The sequence below is a fragment of the Pezoporus flaviventris genome, unplaced genomic scaffold (assembly GCF_033815535.1).
Source record: "Pezoporus flaviventris isolate CSIRO_AGI_PZ_B2104156 unplaced genomic scaffold, CSIRO_AGI_Pfla_v1 ptg000078l, whole genome shotgun sequence".
Lineage (NCBI taxonomy): Eukaryota > Metazoa > Chordata > Aves > Psittaciformes > Psittacidae > Pezoporus > Pezoporus flaviventris.
Window position 1 is genome coordinate 1902084 of NW_026892626.1, and position 22392 is coordinate 1924475.

The following is a 22392-nucleotide window of genomic DNA, read 5'->3' on the forward strand; positions in this document are numbered from 1 at the left end:
ACAATATTTCAGATTTAAAATACCTGGCTGTAAACCAGGGCTACATACATCAGCATTACAGACTTCCCACCATCCAGAAGGACTGCCATGGAGTCCCTAAAGAAGAGTTTTCTGATCAAAGAAAGATCACAGACTGATGTCTGTAAGATAAGTCTTAAAGATGAACATCAACCTACCTCTGGGGACCTCACATGGACCTTCAGCCTGGAGGAACTCAGACCATTTCCCACAGCCTTTGGAGGTGGCAATGGGATGTTGTTATGAACTGACAGCCCAGGATGTAACCGTCCCCTTCCAGGAATAAAGGCCACTTCTGTGCTTCCTTCATGTCTTAAACAAACAAGTACAGAACATTTTAACAACAGGAAAATACAAAGCACAAGTCTGTAGAACTTCCATGCCTGTAGTTCTTTCTCCAAGATAATCTCATTTAAGCCTGTGTAGCCTGCACCAGTGTAGCTGGATCTTCACTCACCTTGTTGCTTATTTGAACTTCAGTTCCGTTGCAGAACTCTGCTGGGCAGTGATAGGGGATATTCATGAGGATGAGAACATTGGGAAGGTCTGGATTACACTTCAGGATGATCCATGCACTCAAGATTTCCTCATATGACCACCTATCAGGACCACGGAATCCCAGACAGGTTTGGGTTGAAGAGGACCTTAAAGCTCATCCAGTTCCAAACCCCTGCCACAGGCAGGGACACCTTCCACTAGACCAGGTTGCTCCAAGCCCCATCCAACCTGGCCTTGAGCACTGCCAGGGATGGGGCAGCCACAGCTTCTCTGGGCACCCTGTGCCAGCGCCTCAGCACCCTCACAGGGAAGAACTTCTGCCTAAGAGCTCATCTCAGTCTCCTCTCTGGCAGGTTAAAGCCATTCCCCCTTGTCCTGTTCCTACAGGCCCTTGTGAAAGATTGAAGCATCAATTAAGGCTAACAAGCCTCATGCTTCTTAAAGCCAAACACTGGTATAAAGTGAAGAGTTTCTGCCCAAGACTCAACAGCAACATGATGATGACAGGAAATATGCTCACCTTAATTTGGCTTTTGCAATTGTTTTTCTGGCCTCTTCATATGTGCTGCCCACCAAAGAATCTTTATTGATAGCTATCAGTTGGTCACCAGGTCGGAGACGACCATCCTAAACAAAGAGAAAGTCACAGCATTGGGAAGGAATGTCTCTCTGCCCAAAGCCTTCTCCTGCAACACAAATCATCATTAGTCCATGCAACACGTTATTAGTCTATTCTTAGAAAAGCTGCTTCAGAACAGCTACAGCCTCTAGGAGAGGCCCCTGTTTGCAAAGTCACCGAGGGTCTCCACGCTGCCTTACCTTGTAACAGTCACCATCTGGCAGAAGCTCTTGAACATAAACCATGGGGCCATCAGGCCTGTTGGATCCACCACTGATTGTCAGCCCTAAGCCCGAGGAGTTTGCTATAGAAATGCTCTGGATTCCTGATTCAGTGGAGTAGCTGCAAGGGAAAGACGTTAGCAGGTGATTCCAGGTGATCTGGTTTATTTCCCCATGTCACTGAACAAACTGCCTGCGATTCTTTCCATGCATGAGCCTTCTAACTTCTCCCAACTTTTCCTACCTCTGCATCATTTCTTCCAACCAACCATGGAAAGAGGAGGTGAGGACTCCCATTTCTCAGCAGACATTATGCATCTTTATGAAGATGACTGGTTCACATAATCCCAAATGCTGGGAAATACTTGTTTGCATTTAGCAAATAAAGAGAGAAGAAACTAAAGTTTTAACAGGAATATATTTGGCAGCCTGAGTTTATATAGGCAAAGGGACACAAAGGATAAATGTGGCTATTGTCTGAATCCAGCTAAATCACCAGATGCCGATTTGCAGATGGGCCAGCTATTAACCAGCCCTTAGCAAAGGTTAAATTGAAGCTCAGGATACAAAGCTATGGCTTACCTGAGGTTTGGACTCAAAATCTCACAAGATGCTTTAAGAAATGAGCCCTTAAGCATCTTTATAGCAAATACCCACCTCCTGTGATTGACTTTGTTGGCAGTGGTAGAGATTACTTGCCCCGTCAAAGATGTGCTGCAGATGGAGCACCAATGTTGAATCCTACCCTCCAAGAGCTGCCTGCTAGACAGGACCCAACCAGCCACCAAGAGCAGGCTACAGCAGGCAGCTCCGTGCCAGGAGGGAGGTTTAGGGATTGCAGTGAGTGTTTGTGGGAGCAGAGATTTCACAGACCAGACATGCACTGATGGACAGCATTGCAACAGAGAGGTTTTGGGGAAGGATTTGGTGGGATCAGCAAGCCTTTTCCTCCTCATGGGCTGGGGGCAGCTGGCTTTTCTCTCTCTCAGTTTATTTCCATAGCAGGCACTCACCAAACAGGCTGCAGTCTCTGCTCCTCCCTGTGTTGTCTGATAACTTGGGACACAACGATAGCTACTGATGTGCATCCCATGCCTCCCAGTGCATCACTGCCCCGTGCTCGCATCAATGCCATCCCCAGTAGTCAGACACCCTAGTGACAGAGCACCCCCAGACTGGCAGTGGGCCCCTGGCAAAGGCTTTGTTGGGGAAAGAGAATGTATTCATGCAGCATGCAGCTTAATCTGATGAAAAAACATTGCTCTAAGAAATATTTTAGGAGAACAATACCACAAATTTTAGCTGTAAACCCTTCTTTAAAATCAAAATATCAGACACTATCTTGGGCAGGACTGAATCATATCTGAGTCCCATTGCTCCATGGAGTGATGGAACTTCAGATGACACCACGATGGGAGGCCACAGACTGGGAACAACCTGTGGTGAGTAGAAGGGATGGCAGCCACATGCATGAAAAGACCCATGGCCAAAATGACATCTCTGTGGCTGACCTTGCTCCGTGGGAATCAGTGGTCTGGGATTTCAAACAGCTCTTGCTGCTCCCCGGAGAATACCATGGGGTACTGGCAGTGCCATGGAGACAAGCAGTACAGCAGCTGAGTGAGGAGGCCACCAAACCAGGTCCCCTCCAGCCTATATCACAGCCTGGAGTGGGTTAACAGCAGAGCAAGGATGTCTCATTTGTCCAAACCAGCTGCCAAGTAGATGAGCTCGTCTCTCTTGTGTAAGGGTCTCTCACTTCACGCAAGCAGCTTAAACCTCTGGTGCCAAATACTTGTCCTCTGCAAATCCCTAATATGCTGGTATTTAGCAAGAGGGCCGATTCTCTTTACCAGTAACTTGGCTTGTTTATGCTGGCAAAAGAAGGGAAGCTGCAAATGCTGGGGACAACAGGGTCCCAATTCCACAACTGTTAACAACCTTCAAGCTGTCCCTCTTGAAGAGGGCAATCCCGAGCACCCAGAGGTGAGACTCACAGACAAACAAGCTCTGCCTGTCCCAGCCTCTGATCCTGCGAAATATGAAAGGGACAGATGACCACATGAAAACACATGCTCCAGGAGATGCTCTGCAGACAAAAGGATGCAGTGTCTGTAGGCAGCCGCTGTTGACACCAAAACAAAGGGTGTCAGAGCATTTGCATCAAGAGGGCAGTGCTTGTGCTTTTGTTGCACGAAGTCAACATGCTGGAAGCAGGGCAATAGAAAATGAGCTCCTGAAACACCTTCTAAAAGCACCACTGGCCTCACAGAAACACTCAAACACAGGAAACTGAGCTGAGAAATACTCTGCTCATGACATGGTCGATAAAGGTGCTGTGCAGGGTCTCTTCTGTGGGCTGTAAGCTACAGCTTCCCCCTGAGTGTCAGAGGAGAGGAAGGGGAGCAGTTGCATGGCTAACCATGTTGCAGGCATATTGACTGCCTCAACAGGGAAGCTTTCAGCTCTTGGGCCCAGGCTTCCCAGGAGCAGTCAGGATGCCACCGCAACAAGGACTTCTAGAAGATGCTGTAGTCTCCTTGCCATCGTGGTGATATGGCCATATAGAGGGCATAAGGATGGACAAAGCAGTTCTTCAAGCACTGGAATTATTTACTGGAGCTACCTCTAAGAGGGTGTCAGCTCTGGGGAGACCTTAGAGCAGCTTCCAGTGCCTAAAGGGGCTACAGGAAACCTGGAAAGGGGCTTTGGACAAGGGCCTGTAGGGACAGGACAAGGGGGAATGGCTTTAACCTGACAGAGGGGAGACTGAGATGAGCTCTTAGGCAGAAGCTCTTCCCTGTGAGGGGGCTGAGGCGCTGGCACAGGGTGCCCAGAGAAGCTGTGGCTGCCCCATCCCTGGCAGTGTTCAAGGCCAGGTTGGATGGGGCTTGGAGCAACCTGGTCTAGTGAAAGGTGTCCCTGCCCATGGCAGGGGTTGGAACTGCATGAGCTTTAAGGTCCCTTCCATTCTTATGATTCTATGATCTTCACGACTGACCAAGAGACAGGTTTGCAGGGCCGGCCCTGTGTAACCCATACATACTGTGCGTTCAGGGGATGCGCCGGGTTCCCGATGAAGGGGCCATGGGAATTGGCAGGGCTCAGCAGCAGCGGGCTCTGGGAGCGCGAGGAGGAGCCCGAGGATGTGCTTTCCAGGTACCGACCTGAACAGCAAAGTCAGAGTCAGTGCAGGGAACACAAATACTCCAGGATCACCCTCCTTCCATACTCTAACACTGAGAGCTAACACCATTTTCCCAGCCTTTTGGGATAAATCACATGATATTTGAAGACCTCAGTTATTGCTCATGGAGAAGAAACTCGGAGCTGCCTCAGCACAACTCCAGTTGGGGCTGTCACCCCTCTGCCAGCCCTACATACCTCTGCACAGGGGAAGGATGCTAAGCCAAAGGGATGGCTTCTTTCCCTATGCACATATGATTTGGTGCCCTGGCATCTTGCTTGGGTTGACCTCGTTTATGTCATTGAAAGTTTCCCTTTTGCAAATGAAAGCGTAATAATCATTGAATGAACGATTGCTGAGATGCTTTGAAATCCATAGCAGAAAGCTGCACCTGCAGAGGCAGGGGCTGATGGGCTAACCTGCCCAGCACACCAATTAAGCAGAGTGTGGGGATGTGACAAGCAGTTGCAGGACTTCTCTTCCTCAAACCTCCAGCCAAACACCTACACAAAACCAATCACCACTCATGCAATATAACACTGGGCAAAGGAAAACTGTCTCAGCAGCAAGAGGGGCTTTTGATTTCCCCCCAAAGGCGTCCTGAGCTACTCACTGCCACCATGCAGGACCGGTGAGCTCCGTGCTGAGCCCGTGTTGCTCTGAGAGCCAAACTTCTCCAGCAGCTCAGAGAACTCTCTCCTGCAAACAAGACCAGGGCATAGTCAGTGGCTGCTCAAAACTGTTCCCCACCTGATTATATCACAACGGTGCGTCTGATGGCAGCAGCTCTTACTACCAAGTCTGTAGGTCTAGTGCCTGCCAACAGTGGGGAGCAGAGAGAGCTTCCTCATGTGTAAGGGTAACCTCCCTGGTTTCAGGAGGTTGTGCAAGGCTTGAGGCCAATAATCAATCCCATGGCAGTGCATGTTCCCATAATGGGCTGGAGCTTTGGGGTGCTCCTTCCCTGCTCTGGGAAGTGTTCAGGGCAAACTTGGGCAAGAGGAGCTGGGAAGGGACATATGGACAAGCACCGGTGCTGGGGACTGTTCTTCCTGAGGGAGTCCTGATGAACACAGGAACCCTGCCTTGCACCCCAGCCCTGCACCTCACCACATGGAGCCTCCCAGGAATCAGCTGGAATAATTTCACCCCCATGTGTGAGGCTCCAAAGTTTTGTTAACAAAGCATACAAATCACACAGACTGCCAGAAGGAGCCGTAACTATGCAAACATAAACCTAAAATGCTTGGCCTGTTGCTGACTCCTTCTAGAATAGTTAAGTGTAGATTATTCTGGTTTTAATTCTCCTTTCCTAGACAGAAATCAGATCCTTCTTAGCTCTTGCTGTGGTAAAGGTGGAAGATGGCTTCTGGAACACATGCAAAAGAAGCATCCCACTACTCTGAATCCATCCATGGCGATGTCCTTCGTGAGCTTCTTAGGCTAACCTCTTGGAGTGTAATTCCTTAACAAAGACCTGCATGCATAAAGTGTGCAGTAAATGTACAGGTATCAAGATCAGAAGGGCTTGTCAGGGAATTCAAGAACAGGGAAGAATGGCAGCCTACAGTTAGCATGATCCATTTGTCTTGAGGAAAGCCACCCCTGCTTCCCAAATTAAGTCCCTGCAATGTAAGCTCATCCACACCATCCCTGGAAAGATGGCTCAGTGCCCAAGTACCTTAATTAATGCTTTGCTTCCAGGTTGAGTTTGACTACCATATAACTGCTCAAGCATGCTGAGCCCCTGATGAGCTGCAACTACCTGTGCACAACAATGAACTGCTTCTTGACCTTCCTTTTGTCAAATGTAACATGCTGAGTTTTTAAAGCCCATTAAGAACCCCCAGAACTCATGTTTACCACCTCCTGCTTCATTTCTGTAACCTGTGAGCCTCTCACATCCTTTGGGATGAGGAGGCATGGAAAGGGGGTGCCATGCTCAAGCATCAGCCTGCTGTGCCCATCTCTGCCATGGTGGCGTTTCACTGCAAGGAGCATGCTGCCCCTCTGCGACTGTGTGGTCCTCTCCCTTCATAACCCAGCACTACCTGACTGATCCAACCTTTTGGCAGAGAGAAGAGCCTCAAGGATGACTCATTTCTTACATGTGTCATTACACAAGCAGCCAAGCAATGGGGAGGGACCCTGAAAGTGCTTCTGTAGCCACATTAGATGTCCGCTTTGAAGGCATGAGGGAATCCCCATGGGAAGGTGCCTTCTTGATGCTATAAGCCACAGGAAAAACCTGGTTATGAGTGAATAGCTCTCAGACTTGACAGTCAGACAAGCTCAAGACATAAATCTGTAGTAAGCCAGCCACAGCAAAGTTTCCTCAGTGAGGAGACTGCTCTTACACACAACCAGACGTTGTGTCATCTGCGTACTTTACCGGGAGAGAAGTTATATATTATTGGCTAGATTAGAGTCAACAATATTAAATGATGAATGAATCACCAGCTCCTTAGGTTCCTACTGGAAGTGCTCTCAGTAATTTCCATCTTCCCATTAACAACCAGCTCATTAAACAAACTTCAAAGACCAGTGCCTGCCTTATCTAATATTGCCATCAAATCTATGCCTTATTTATTCCATTTAATGCTAATTTCAAATCCAAGTGTCACACAATACTTGGTGGGATGCCTTGGTGAATCCCAGTACTTTGAATTAGCACAGTTGTATTTGTCAACTAAACCCATGGACTTAAAGACAGATAACTGCATTGTTCAGAACCCCCACCTTCCACAAACCTGATTTAACAGGGAGTTTTATGGCATCAGACCCTGAAATATGTGTAAAAGCACTGAGAAAGTGGACAGGCTACTTAGATCCTATAGCAGCAGGACACTGGGTTGCTGATCTGTGATTCCCCGGATTAAGCCTTGGATAGGTCTTACCTCAGCAGAGTTTTTCCAACTTTCCAGTAAAGCCTTTGTATTCCTATGGGTAATTCACACTCCCATTTCACTGGTAACACATACAGGGATGGCCTTTTCCCTCCCTGACCTATTGCAATGGCAGGTCTAACATGCTGGAAAGTAACGTATTATTTCCAGCAGTTACCAAGCCACAAGCAGCCAGGTTTTTGTTCTGGGCTGGATGTTTCTGTGGTCATCTATTGTTACGTTTTCCTCAGATAATAATTCACCAGAGCACAGAACAGGTTATGAACTTAAAACAATGACTGAAAAACTCTTAGTCAATGTAAATGCAACTAGTCAGGCAGCTCTTTAAATCTTACTAAACAATGCAGCCCCAATCACAGATCCAGGCTGTCAACCTCTGTTATAAGCAAGGGCAGGTATGACCTGACACTCTTTGTTGTTGCTTATTTCATGTAGTTAAGTCTATCCACAAAAGACTATTTATCATTATTTGCTCAGAGCCTGAACTACTTGCTCCCAGACCAGGGTTGCTGTCAAGCCCAGGTCCAGCTCAGCCATTTGCTGTAGGGACTGAGTGACTAAATGCTGCATCATGTAGCTCTGTCCCAGCTCCTGCTTTGTTGGTCAATACTGGCAGCCCCAGTTCCAGCAAGGACATAAACACATGACTATCCTGAAGTACACGCTTCTCCCAGCAGCAAGCAGCACATTTTCTGGTGTCAATCTCCCAAGAATTAATTTTGTGCTGTATTTGAAGGAATTCGTGAGCTGGCAGATGATGCCCATATGCTGCTGCTGAATGAAGTACACTGAAGGAATGCCTTGCTTTGTATTTCTAAACACCAGAAGATGTCTTTAATATTTAAAATCTGACCTTTAATACAACATTCTAAATTGTCAGATGCCTGCAGGGCTAAAATGCCCAGCTTTATTTAAGAAAAAATCAAACCATGAGGTAGCATTAGGTGGAAAGCTCATTTTAACAATTGCTTCTCCAGCTCTTTTTCATTTGAGGTCTGGAGGATCCCTGTAACAGAGCTTGTACTCTGTGGCATGGAGTGGGATAATGGGGTTTGCCAGCAGCAACCAGCTGTAGGCCGACTTTGCTACAGATTAAGCTATGGGGGATCATTCTTCCTACAGAACATTGTTGGTTTATCTCATAATACCTTTTTGTCCTGCCCTTTTGTTCTTGGGGGAGCAAAGGGTGAATCCTGTATCAAAGGCTGTGTGAGAGCAGAGCATCTGGAAACCTCAGCTCTGCACCACAGCTGGGGGAGAAAGAGGAGACTGTGACACCAGATAAATTAATAGCTTGTCTCAAAAAAAAACAAAGCCTGCAGGGCAGTGGGAGCCGTGAACCCGAAGCACCACAAAAGAAAGTTTTCCCGCACAGCAGCTGCAGCATTTCACTGTTGTCCAGTTGGGATGATGCTCTGGAGCAGCAGCTCTGGCACAGAGCCCAAGTCCTGGCTGCACAGAGCAGCACATCACACTGCTGCTGGGCTTTACTTTTCCATTTACGCTGTGGAAGCAGCGACACGCACCGGTGCATACCAGCTTCTGGGTAGAAAGATACATGGCTTTCCCCAAAGAGCAGCTGATGACCCTGGGACACCCCAGGCTTGCTGGAGCTGGCCCAGCTCCTATCCAGTTTAGCACCAGCTGAATAGCCCATGGGCTGAGCTGCCACTCTCACATGCAGAGCTCACAGGAAAAATGGGATAACTTGGCAATCGCACTAAGTTGGATGAGGCTTGGAGCAACCTGGTCTAGTGGAAGGTGTCCATGTCTGTGGCAGGGGGTTGAAACTGGATGAGCTTTAAGGTCCCTTCCAACCCAAACCATTCTATGATTCTATGATCCCCAGCAACAGCCTCTCTGCTGATCCCTGGATATTGGAGAAAAGCAGACTGCTTTCCTTTTCCTTCCTGCTTGTTGAGCAAGCCCTGTTAATGCAACAACCCGTTTCCCTTGAGATGACAGTGCATGTCATGTGGAGATGCAATGTATTTAGCATTTTATCGTGCAAGTACTATGAGGTGCATTGCAAACTGTCTTTCTCACAGTGATAAACCTGAAAGACCAGGATGATATTTGTGCAATGCACTGGAACAAGGAACTATTGCAACTTTCAGCCTGAGAATGAATAAACAATAATTATATGTATGCAATAGAATTATCCTCATTAGCTAAAGATGAGCACAGACAAAAATCATATCCAGCCACTCTCCAAACGCATGTCCAGCTCGAAATCTGAATTTTCTGCTGTAAGCCCTAGCATTACGGGTGCTCTCTGCAGCACGGCTGATGCGACAGGCAGAAAACATGCATCTTATACATGCCAGGACTGAGTTCCATTAAAAGCACAGGTAATTTGGGCCTATAATTAACTCCAGGGACAAATAATAGTGTTTCTGAGTCAAATTCACCCAAGGGCAACCACAACAAAATGCTGCTCAGCTGAGTCACTGAGAAAACTGGCAGGTGGGTTGGACTGTCTTCCAAACCCAGAGCTATTGTGTTTCCTCCTCCAGCGTGTCTTGTGTGCTCAGAGTTTATGAAGACAATCTGCATGCCTGTATCTGTAGATACACTGAGTTACACTCCTCCCTGCATCTTCCTTCAGCTTTCATGCCTCATGAGCCACACTGCTGGGCAGTGGGAAGGTGCAAGGCTGCCCTCCGCTCGGGGGTGTTCATGGTGCAGCATCTCCATGGGCATCACCTCCAGAGATGACAATACCTGGGAAGTCAGTCCCAACCCAAAGAGCTGTCTCCTCTCAAGGACAGACTTAAAAGTTAGTAGGGCATCAATAAAGACAAAACTAAGGGGGAAAGAAAGTAGAAAGCAGAAAAATCCTTTCCCCATTTCCACAGCCCTTAATCCTGGAACTATGTGTATTAAACAGTTTGCAAGATGATTACGTAAGTGAAATCTCTGCAAATCTTTAAACAAAATAAATAACTAACTAAAGTGATTATTCCCCACTCTCCCACTGGCTAACCTTTTGAAGATTTAACAGATAACCAACAGCAAATGGAGGCCAAATAAATTGTTTTGTTGCCCTTTGAGTGTCCCTCAGTGGGTTTTGGAGCTGCTTCTTTACCAGGAGAAGCAGCGAGGAGCTAGAGCTGCTGACAAAGACAAGGGCTTTAAGAAATATCTGCTGTAATTTAAGATATAGGAGGCACATTGAGATACCTGAAAGCTTGGGTGAAGACAGAAAACCTGCTCTGGGGGCTCTGGCTGAGAAATGAAGTTTCCCTAAGCAAGTCCTGCTGTTGATGAGTGCAGGGAGGTGCTCACCTGCAGCAACCCATCCCTCCTGCTGGGGACCAGCCCTGGAAACAGCCATGCAGAGGTGACAGTGTGTTATGCCCACTGCTGCTTCCCCACAAAGGCAAGTGCAGGAACCGCAGGGGTGCAGCAGTGCATCCTGTGCATCCTTCCTCCAAAGAAGTCTGACTGTGTGACCTGCTCACTTCACCCAGTGCTTCCTCAACAGCTGCTGAACCACTTGCCCTTAATATAACCATCTGAGCTGCTATTTTCTCTGGAAGAGCATAGGTAATAGTGTCATTAATAGCAAATAATTCTTCCACCAGTGTATTGCTGTGTCAAAATGAGTGTCATCACTGTCATTACAGAGCTCTCACTGCCCTGCCAAGGCAGTAACTCTCCACAGCTGCTGATGGATAAGGAATGAAACTATCACCTCCGATGCTAACGGGATGTGGGAACGTTGAGCAAACTCCTCTGTAATCTCCAGCCACCCACATGCAGTGGAAAGCCTCAGTGCCACCAGCCCATGACTGCTCTGCCCAGACCCACTCTCGTTTTGGTGGTTCCTGGTGCACCTAAAGTGTGCAGACATGTGCTTCTATGCAAGGGAGAGGATGCCGCAGCACATCATGCCAGATCTCCCAGGGGATGCAGGCAAAGACCCCACTAATCCCATACTTTGGTTTCCACAACCCTACCCTCTGTCATTGTTCCACACAGTTTAAATCCAGCCAAGACAAAACTGAACTATTTCCTTCCCCTTTCGAATCCTTCAAGCCTCTCTAGAGAAAGCAAGATTTTCCAGGGAGCAGCAGGGGGAGAGTTTTAAGAGAGAAACTGCTTGTCCTCCCTGAGAAGGAGGAATCCTCTGAGGAGGGAAAACCTTAACTCAATGTATCTAACTCAGACGGAAAGGGAAGATCCTGCTGCCCCTGTACATACTCATCCAAAGGTCTGTGCAGGATGTGGTAAGCCACAGGGAGCTGAAGGAGCCCATATGCCCCTTCATTCAAGGCTGGAGCTGCCCTGGTCCTCCTGCAGAAACCTGCTGGCTGCCGGGATGCCCAACAGACCTGTCACAGTCAGAGCGGGAGCCAAGTCTGCAGCTGGGAGCCACCAGCTTTGCTTCCTCCCCATTACAGCTCCAGTGCATTCCCACCGGTGTACAGTTATCAAAGACCCTTGGCCACCTCTGTCTTCACCATGGGCTGTCAGCCTGGTTAGCTCAAAGGCAGCCCAGCTCCGGTGCCCACAAGTGCCGTGATCCCCAGTCCCAGCGCAGGTAACACCTCTTACCTGGCATCGTCGTCACGGGCTATAAGAAGGCGCATGTGGCTGGTGGCTGATGCTGTCCTCAGGATGTCCACAGCCCTGCAAGACAAGGATGACCCCATGTCAGTGCCAGCTTGCAGCAGTGCTCCACCACTCACCCAGCCACCTACCAAAACTCACGACAAACTGGGCAGAGACCCGTGGCCTGGGCACCAAACCATCACCAAACAAGTGACCTTTTTTGTCTGGATGCTTGTGGAACACCCCCATTCCCTGCCCTGTACAGGGCAGCCAAGTCGCAGCCTGAGTTTTCCACTTCTGCAATAAATGAGAAGTCCCCAGTAACAAAGGAGACCCAGAAGATGCACCCAGAAGGTGGGCAAATACCTCCTAGGATGTCTCCTTCCTCAGGAAGTTTCCATGTCAGGGATGGCTGCTTTTTGGTTCAAAATACATGTGTCCCCATGGGAGTCAGGGCAGTGTGCTAGGACACACACTGCAGAGATGTCTTCAGTGACCTCCTTCACCAAACCCAGCTGCTCTGGGGGTTTGGAAGCTTCCCAAGCATCCATCCAGCAGGAATGGAAGGCAGCCAGCAGGCTAACGCCATGATTAATGAAAAGAGGTGCCCCAAAAGTGGAGTACTCCTCTGGATCAGGGAGCTGGGGGGCTGAATTGCAGCTCCGGAGGGAATCCCAGCACAAAGCAGTGCTCTTGCTTAGGCACTGGCTAATCTCCTGTGCTGGGAGCTGTGGGACTTGCTGGGAAGCTGCAGCAGATGGAGTGGGGGTGCCAGAAGCTGTATTTTGGGGAATGCCAGAATATCTCACAAGCACAGTTTGAGTTCATTCATCTCTTTTTATAGATGTGTGTCTGATAATTCCCAAGTTGACCCTTAGGAACAGCGCAGGCTGCGTCGGAGTGCAGACAAAACAGTCTCCTTGTGTCCTCAACCTGCAGACTGAGCCGCTTCCCAGAATTACACAAAAGCAACAGGAATGCAGAATTTCCATCCAGATATGGTACCTCTCACTTGTAACCCCAATTAGGGACTCTCCATTGACCTCCAGGATCTGGTCTCCTGGCTGCAGGCGCCCTAGAAAAGAAAACTAATGGGTAGAAACTGCAGAAAATACAGCTTGAAGGGACTGGGAGAGGCTGGGCAGTTCCTCCCTTTGCCCAGAGACAGGATGAAATATGCATAGGTTGTGCCTGAGATGCTCATCCAACCTGTTTTTCAAGATGTCCAGAGATGAGGTTTCTGCAGCCTCCCTGACCAGCTCATGCCAGTGCTGCAGCACTTCCTCAACTGGGGGAAGTTACGAAAGTCAGTGCCCAAAAAAACGCAATAAAGCTTTTACTTTGTGCAGCTTGAGGTCAGGTAGAAAACCACGAGTGGCTTTTCCACCTGTTCTCCATTTAATTTTCTTTATTAGGTGGAAAAATGATGTTGTAACATTTGGGGGAAAAAAAAAAACAAACCAAAGCATCTTTTTGGCTTAAGTTACAAAAGGTGAACTCTGCAGAGCCCTGCCTAATACCTGCTCATCTGAAGCTACTCAGAATGGAATCAGCACCCCAGAGCAGAGCTGAATTTGCAGAAGGATCTCGGGTCATTTTGGAGCTACAAGCAGTGATTGTCATGTGGGAAGGGACAGGCAGAAAAGCGAAGTTCTGTATGTAGCAGAGGTGGATCTTAATTTAAAGACATGAAGCAATCATGCATATGCTGAGAAGCCAACAAGGCTGCTGGTGGATGTTACAGACTGCCACACTAAACAAATGCCTCCACTGCTAGAAAATCTGGAGGAAGCACCTGAGATGTTTAATAAGACAATGTATAAAATAAATACACTGAAGTTGGGCTTTTCTCAGACTTTGCAGGACTCAGCACCAGATTTAACTCACCGTCCGCATAAGCAACACCCCCTGGAAGGATCCTCTTGACATAAACTCCATATTCGTCTCCAGTGAGTTCCTTGATGCCACCAATCACTTTAATACCTGGAGGAAAAGAAGTGATGACACAGAGGCAGAAGAACTGCCATTTCCATGGGACCATCTCACATGCTGTCCCAGCTCCCAGGCACCCCAGCACTGCCTGACACCCCTTTAAAAACCACTTGTGAAAAGCTCCCTGTATCCCCTGCTCTACGCAAGCAGCAGCAGCAGCAGCAGAAGCAAGAGGATGCAGCTGCTGACACAACACAGAGGGTAAAGGCATCTGATAGCACCTGCTTGGAGCAACAGCTACGGAGACAAAGCTTCTGAAAAAGGTGGAGGTAAGGAGCGACCAGCTTCCCTCACACAAAACCCATAGAGTCATAGTTTGGGTTGGAAGGGACCCTAAGGCTGCTCCAGTTCCAACCCCCTGCCACGGGCAGAGACACCTTCCGCCAGACCAGGTTGCTCCAAGCCCCATCCAACCTGGCCTTGAACACTGCCAGGGATGGGGCAGCCACAGCTTCTCTGGGCACCCTGTGCCAGAGCCTCAGCACCCTCACAGGGAAGAGCTTCTGCCTAAGAGCTCATCTCAGTCTCCCCTCTGTCAGGTTAAAGCCATTCCCCCTTGTCCTGTCCCTACAGGCCCTTGTCCAAAGCCCCTCTCCAGGTTTCTTGTAGCCCCTTTAGGCACTGGAGCTGCTCTAAGGTCTCCCCTTAAGGAGTCTTCTCTTCTCCAGGCTGAACCAGCCCAGCTCTCTCAGCCTGGCTCCAGAGCAGAGCTGCTCCAGCCTTCACAGCATTTCCATGGCCTCCTGTGTACTCACTACAAGTTCATCCCTGATGGGAAGGGATCCTATTCTGCTCTGAGTGTCTCAGCCTGTGCGCAGGAAGAAACGTTACTGGAGTGTTCTCTCTGGGAGATCCCCTTTGAGGTGCAATGGCTGGACAAGCCCCAGCTCCAGTACAGCTGTCAGAACATCCCCACTGCAAGTTCACCCTCCTGACAGGGTCCAGCAGCATCTCCACCACAGCTTTGGAAGCTGCCATCAATGGCAGAGCTGGACATCAGGAGCAGCCACCTCTTATCAGGAGCAACCCAGTGGCAGGAGCCAGGGTGCAAGATGCACCTTTATCATGGCTCTGAAACCCAAGGGTGGTTCAGGTGCCCCACAGCACCTTGGCAAAGGGTTCATGCTCCACACAGCCACCTCTCCAGCCATGCGACCTGTCTCTGCTGGCATGCGTAAGCTGGCTGGCATGAAAAGGCCCAAGAGACTTGTTTGTCCAGGGCTCATTAAGTCCTGCTTCGAAGATCCAGGCCATGGACAGAAGGATTAAAAAGCCTGGCTTTAATTAACAAATCTCTCCTGTGAGCTGCTGGTCAGGCATTTGGCTGCTCTGGGCAGGAGGGCATGCTGAGGACAGGCAGCACCGCAGAGATGGGCACTGCCAGCACCAAGCAGCTTCATCCTCTGCTGCTGCCTGGGGTGATGAGCTGCTCCAAGCCTTGGTGAGGTCCTGAGATGCACAAAGTGACCCTATGCAAGAAACACAATCCTCCAGGGGAGCAGAGCACAGCTTCTTCCCTAGAACACGAGACCCCTTTCCAAAACAAGCAGGAAGGAAGCAGAGTGGATCAGGATTACTCGGAACTATGGTGCTATTTCCATCCCTAACTCTCCTCTCTGAGAGGCTCTGAGGACCCATGAAGTTTACAGCTACGTCTAGGGAAATACCCTGTCTTTCAAGTCACCTTTACATTAAAACTGTGATTAAAAACAGATCATTACAATCGTTCATTTCATTCCTGTATGCACCAATCACTGCTTCTCCCAAAACCAAAACCCCAGCCCTTCTGAGTGCTGGAGTTTGTTCCCTGGTCTTCATGTATTAACTTCATGTATTAACACCCAAGTCCCTGTGAGGAGACGTTTTACTGACAGCACTGAGAACACACAGGAGAATACCTCAGGAACAGGCATCAATGTTGTTCTCCATTGCAGTTTGGCCAGAGAAGCTGTGGCTGCCCCATCCCTGGCAGTGTTCAAGGGCAGGTTGGATGGGGCTTGGAGCAACCTGGTCTAGTGGAAGGTGTCCCTGCCAGTGGCAGGGTGTTGGAACTGGGTGAGTTTTAAAGGTTCCTCCAACCCAAACCAATCTATGATTCTATGATTTTAAAAGAAATTCATCAAAATTGGAAATACTGCCCAAAAGAGGTATCTCCAAGTGGTCCGAGCCTCACCAAGGAATGGGACCAATGCAGGGAAGAGATGGTAAAGAAAGTAAAACCTTCTCATCACTGAAGATGATCAGCTGGAAATCTCAGCTTCCAACCAGGCTGTGGTGGCTGCTAGTGGGCTTTGCTGGGAGAGAGACCCTGGGGAGCAGTCTCACACTTGGGATGGTTTTGGGAACCCCTGGCATGGGGGGTTCCTGCAGAAGCAAAGCCTTGTCAGTTCTCCTGGACAGGGAGGACACTGGAAGTCCAGCTTAAGCCAAGGCCAGGAAGTTGTCCTACATCTTTCATCACACAGGAACATGAATTAATTAGGAATGGTAAAACACATTAGACAAATGATGTGAAAATCTGCATCTCAGAAGAGGTGCAGCTGCAGCATGACTTGGCAGCGCAACAGGACCTGCTTATGACAGACTCCTCTGCTGAGGTATCAACTCAATAACGACTCATTTCCCTTTTGTGTCCACAAATCAATTGTAATAATGCCTTAATATAGCTGCAGTATCTACAAATCCTCCTTTATCCCCAACGATGTCAGGAGAAAATCCGATCTTGTTATTAAAAACGGTGATTACTCACAGTATTGCTCCCAGACACACTCCAACTTCGACGAGGGGGAGGAAAAACACCCTGACTCTTAACCCAAACCAAAACCATCCGGGTGCTGCCAGGCCGTGCCCACACCATCCTCCCGGCCATGGAGGCACTGTGGATGGCAGCTCTACCCCAAAGGAATGCACTAGGAAGTCCTTACCATGGCAGAAAGGACGAAGAGGAGGAAAAGAAGGAGAAAGAAGGGCTTACCCCCCTGCCTAGGCACAGATCAAGACACGGGACAGCCCTGGACTGTTTGCAGCCAACCAGAACTGTCCAAGATTGGGGTGGCAGAATCCCTGGGAGTCTTTGCATTTTATAAACTTTATAAAAAGTATTTGATTGAAGTATTTTATACTTTAATTAAATTTCTGTTTGGGACCCAGTTTAGGTAAATAACGGCTCTTTAATTATCACAGTATAATGCTTATTAAGTCATACTTAGGGCCAGATAATCTAGCCTATTTTGGATCTCTCTATTTAATCTTTCCTTTCTGGCAAAGGTCCTGGTGCTGATGCCCACATCCCTAGTATTTTCTGTTTTGCAGAACAAATGCTTAGGGGGAAAATCCAGGTGGGAATACAGGCTAGACTGCCTCAGATGGCATTTTCTTTAGGTTCTTAGTGATCTGATAAACTCCTTCAAGACCCTTGAGCTTCTCTGGTGCATCTAATCCCACTCCTACTAATGCCACTGTCGCAGTTCTCAACTTCTCAGGCTGTAATCTCACCTGCTCCTGGCTCCCTGTACCACAGGTCAAGGGGTGTCCTGGCTAAGCCAGTTGTTTGGCCCAACTGTAATCATCTCTGGAGCATGCCGATCCCACCGGCTGCTGTGCCGTGTTCCCGGCTGCCGGCACAGACCTAAGCCAGCAATGTTCAATTACATTTCCTTTAATCCCCCTGTTGATCTTGCAGCCCCAGCCAGCTTTTTCTGTCTGGAGGAAGGGACAGATTGGAGGTAAATCACTCGCTGTCCTGTCCTAAGAAGATGAAGGTCAAGATAATGGGATCTCAGTGTTTCTGAGAAAGGCTTCTTAATCAGCACTTCCCTTTGATGGCTATTCTTTAATTCAAACTTCAGGTTTTAGGAGCTGCCCAGGTAACCCCTTTGAACTTCTGCTGAGGTTCACATGTGGGTTGCCACCCAAAGCCACAGAGCAACAGACCCGGGGCCAAACGCTGACCTGCCAAGCTGGCACTGAGTGGGCTGATGCTGCTCTGAAGAGACTCTGCTGGAATAACACCCACAACTGAACATAAGAAACTCATGGAGGTACTCTTTTCCCCCAGAGAAGCCATTTTCTGAGCAGCTACACCTATGGCAGACATGGGGCTCCTGCAAGCACCACTTGGTGCTTAGCAGAGAGGAGTGATTTCTGGAGGACAATCATTTATCTTGGGTGTTTCAAGAGGATGGAGAAAGCTGATGGTGGCATTAGAACACTACACGATACCTTCCTGCAGCACATCACAAGACCCTGTAGGGGTCTGCAAGACCCTGCAAAGACCCTCACACACAGACTGGGGGAAAGGAAGAGTATTTGGACCCAGCAAAGTGGCTCACAGTGGGCTGAAACATCTGTGTGCTTCTTCCAGAGGTCAATGCCAGCCCAGTCACCCCAAAAAGGTCTTCTCCTTTAACAAGCTAATCTAACCCAAAAGCTAAAATCCCATCAACTCGACCAAATCAACCTCTGGAGACTAAAATATATTTCACTGAGCTCCCATGAACCTTATAAACAGAAGGCAGGGGGAAGACTCAGCAAATCTGCTCTGTGCAGAAAGCCCTGTTACCCAAGAGCTGGAAACAGCCAGTAACGAGTTTAGAATTAATTGCAGGTCTCAGGAAACCTGAACTTGTTTCTTTGGTGAGTTTGACCTCCCAGGAAGGGTCCTCAATTTTCACCCAGGGACCTCACCAAGAGCTTCACAAGTGCTTTCTGGGGTGACAGGCTGCGCTCACGATTAAAACTGATGGAAGAAGCCGTGAGGTGGACCCCCAGAAATCCTAATGCAGGATCACAGGATTTTATCAAGTCCATCGAAGAGCAGCAGCATTTATGCTGCTGGATACACAGAGGTCAGATGAGAGGTTATACTGGATCCTTTTGGGCTGAGTTTCATGAACCTGTGACTCTTTCTCATATTCTTACAGATATTACCTTCCCTTTTCCTTTCTCCCCCATGCTTTGATGTTCAGAGCTCCATGAAAGGACATCTGACTCGTTCAGTGCTCATACTCTTACCCGTGGGCCAAGCTTTCTCAAACCAGCTCACGCAGCCCTGTGCCCAAGGAGAGCTGCAACACTCTGCGTCACCCATCATAGTGGCTTCCCAGCAGGGCCTGCAGCAGGGCAGGGTCAGGCAGCTGGGAAGGGCTTGGCTTTGTATTTACCTTTTATTAGTAGCTTAATTGTAAATTTTAATGTAATAAATTCAGAACATTCTGACAAGCCTCCCCCCATCCTGCTCAGGGGAGGGCATCTGGCCCTGGGCTCCTGCACAGCTCTCAGCACTGCAGCTGCTCACCATCCACAGGGAATTAGTCAGGATTTTGACCTTATTTTAACCTCCCAGCTGCAAAAGGTGCCAGCAGATGCTTGACAGAGGCAGGCACAGGGACCAGTATTCCTGTTGGAGATCAGACTTCACACAGGGAGGCACATCATGACAGAGGTGCTGGGGATGGAGGGATGCTCGAGGTGCCCAGCCCACCCTGGTGCCCCTCAGAACTCACCCAGCCCATTTGCACAGTCGTAGAAATCAAAGCAGTGCACAATTCGATCCATCCCGTATGGTCCCATGAGTGTCCTGGGAGAGAGAAGAGAAGCATCTTTCTTTCACGGGCCAAAACAAACAGACGCCTGGGTGACCAACCAACACCCACACAAGCACATCCTTCCCACCACCCCAGACGTTGCCTACGGAACGATGTTGACGCACAGGTTCAGGGACACAGTGCCGCATATGAAGCCCACACTGGCAAAAATCAATCCCTTCCACCCACCCCCACCCCCCCCCCCAAGTTTCTACAGATAAATGAGAGAATATGTGTAGGGCTGGACATCATCTTCCCCACCCAGCAAATCTGATGGACCTGTGATTCATTACCCCAGATTAACGGGGCTGGACAGCTGTCCAGCTCCCAGGAAATGAGATCAGAGCTCAGACCAATGTTCCAGGAATAAACCAGTTTCACAGACACAGAGAGCCTGTAATGAAGACGGCAAGGCATGATCTGTGGGCAGTCTCCGTCCGTCTGGCATGGGGGCTGGAAAAGGGGGATGCCAGATCTGTTGAGCTGCTTCAGGTCCCTGCCGTGCCAGGTTGAGGTGGGAGCTTCTCCTTGTGCACCAAAGTGGGTGGAAGAGTATCATAACACCTGAGCCTCCCCCTAAACATTCTCTGGCAAGGTGACACCAGACTCCAAACCCGGACCACAGGCACTTCTCCTCCTTGGGTGGCCCATGGTGGGCACCCCGTGAGGATAGGTGGACCTTGATGTGAAAAACCCAGAGCCAGGCAGGAAACCAGGGATGAGTAGCTCCAAAAACCACTCCACTTCCCAGGATCTAATTTGCAAGGGAAAAAGAGTTTCTGAATCAATATCAGATCCCAAACCTGGACACAGCTAAGGAGGGACAATGCTGTGGGGCACAAACAGGCTCCTCTAAGTCTGGCAGATGCAGGAGAGAAATAAACACAGAAATTCTCTTTCCAAAACACCTCTCAAAATATCTAGCTGTTCTGCAAAGCCAGTAACACCCCCCCTAAGATCTGGACTGGAAGCTTTTTCACCTCATTAAAAATATCCCCCCTTGATATTCTTGCAATGCTTCACATATTCAAGAGACTGGGCAAACAACTGTCCGCATCTGGTGCCTTGGAACTAGAAGGTGTCCCAGGAAGCCAGAGCAGCCCTGAGCCCAGACTGCTTCAATTTACCAGGATTTTCAGAGTATTTTGAGTAAATCAGCGAAGAAACTCCACCACAAATGAACAGAAATAGCTCGGACGGGGCTGAAACGCGACATAAGGACAGAGGGTTTGGTAAAGCAGATGCCTACTTGATATGATCGACTTTTATCCCTGTGCAACGCCTGAACAGTGGAGAAGAAGTGAGCTTTGCTAACCTAGAGGAGCAAGAAACCCAACAACAGGCGCTAGTGATGGCATCCTTGTCTCTTTCTGCTGCTCACAAGACTCCTCTGCCACTGCAGCCTGGTCCTGGAGAAGCCACAGCAGACGACCCTTGGCTAGAGGTGGCCACCACAACCCCAGCACTGCCCCATGCCCCCTCTCCAGTCCTTGCCCCAGCTGCAGGGGGATTACCTGCTGATGATGATGACTCCCTTGTAAAGGACAGAGACTGCAGGCATCTTGCTGGCAGCGGCAGCCCCGCTCAGCCCAGCGCCAGCCACTCCAATTTGGCAGGAATCCGTTCAAGCGATGACAAAAAAAAACCAAAACCAACCACAAAAAAACAGGAAGGGGGGGAAGGCCGGAGGGGGTCACATGCTCTCCCCGTATGCATGTTAATTCCACCCAACATTAACACAGATCAGCTAAAAACATCTCCAACTTTAGATTAAAGCTTACGCAAGCCAAAGCCAACACGGCCCATCGCAAGCGCCTTCCCAAAGCAGCGAGGTGGGAGCTCTGCCAGCCCCCAGCAGCACTGTCATGCTCATCATTAAGACAACAGGATAATTATTCGGATGAATCCTATTGTGTATCTTTGGGAACAGCCCCTCCAGGGATGAAGGGCAGTGTTCAGTGCGGGTCATGTGTGCTCACCATCCCTAAAGGCTTAAAATCTGTCACAAAGCTTTGGAAGTAATAACAGACTGTAGCATTTATGGGTTTAGGGTGGTTTTGTTGTTTTTTTCTTTTCTTTTAGCATCTTTTCCAGCCCACAGAATTTCCTTCTTAATACAAAGCAAGTTCAGCTGTTCCACTGTCTGTTGGGAGGTTAGAAATATAATTTACATTAAAACAGCCTCTCCCACCCTGTCTTGATGCATGTCACCCAGCAGGAGAAGCAGCATGAGCCCATGAGACCTGTTTTGTGGGACATGAGGACAGAGGGATGAAACCAGATTATCCAAGGCTGGCCAGTGAGCAGGCACACATCTAGAATAAGCTCCCTCAGGGTTTGGCAGCAGCAGGGCTATGGTCTTGGTGGGCATGGTGTGAAATGGAAAGAAATTCCCAGGAGCTGCAGGGAGGACACAGGTCCAGCATCCCTACAAGCTCTGTGGGACAGCCAAGGTCACAGTAAGCTCTTGGCCTCAACTCCATCATATCATACAGAATCATAGAATAGTTTGTATTGGAAGTGACCTTAAAGCTCACTCAGTTCCAACCCCCTCCCACAGGCAGGGACACCTTCCACTAGACCAGGTTGCTCCAAGCCCCATCCAACCTGGCCTTGAACACTGCCAGGGATGGGGCAGCCACAGCTTCTCTGGGCACCCTGTGTCAGCGCCTCAGCACCCTCACAGGGAAGAACTTCTGCCTAAGAGCTCATCTCAATCTCCCCTCTATCAGGTTAAAGGCATTCCCCTTTGTCGTTTGATGATCAGTTCATAAGATTGTGATAGTCCTATCCTGTGAAGCAAATGAAA

The 22392-nt window shown here is 49.0% G+C and overlaps 1 protein-coding gene across 1 annotated transcript in view; it reads right to left on the reverse strand.

The window, feature by feature from the left end:
• The window catches only part of LOC133279807 (syntaxin-binding protein 4-like), a 57615-nt gene that overhangs the window by 23370 nt on the left and 11853 nt on the right, over positions 1–22392 (reverse strand). The window contains exons 2-10 of the mRNA XM_061473973.1: positions 19503–19576; positions 13894–13989; positions 13012–13081; positions 12010–12084; positions 5157–5242; positions 4403–4523; positions 1336–1477; positions 1037–1143; positions 177–330 (exon numbers count right to left, since the gene is read on the reverse strand). Coding sequence (XP_061329957.1) covers positions 177–330; positions 1037–1143; positions 1336–1477; positions 4403–4523; positions 5157–5242; positions 12010–12084; positions 13012–13081; positions 13894–13989; positions 19503–19569 — 918 coding nt within the window. The 5' untranslated portion in view covers positions 19570–19576. The remainder of the gene's footprint in view (positions 1–176; positions 331–1036; positions 1144–1335; positions 1478–4402; positions 4524–5156; positions 5243–12009; positions 12085–13011; positions 13082–13893; positions 13990–19502; positions 19577–22392) is intronic.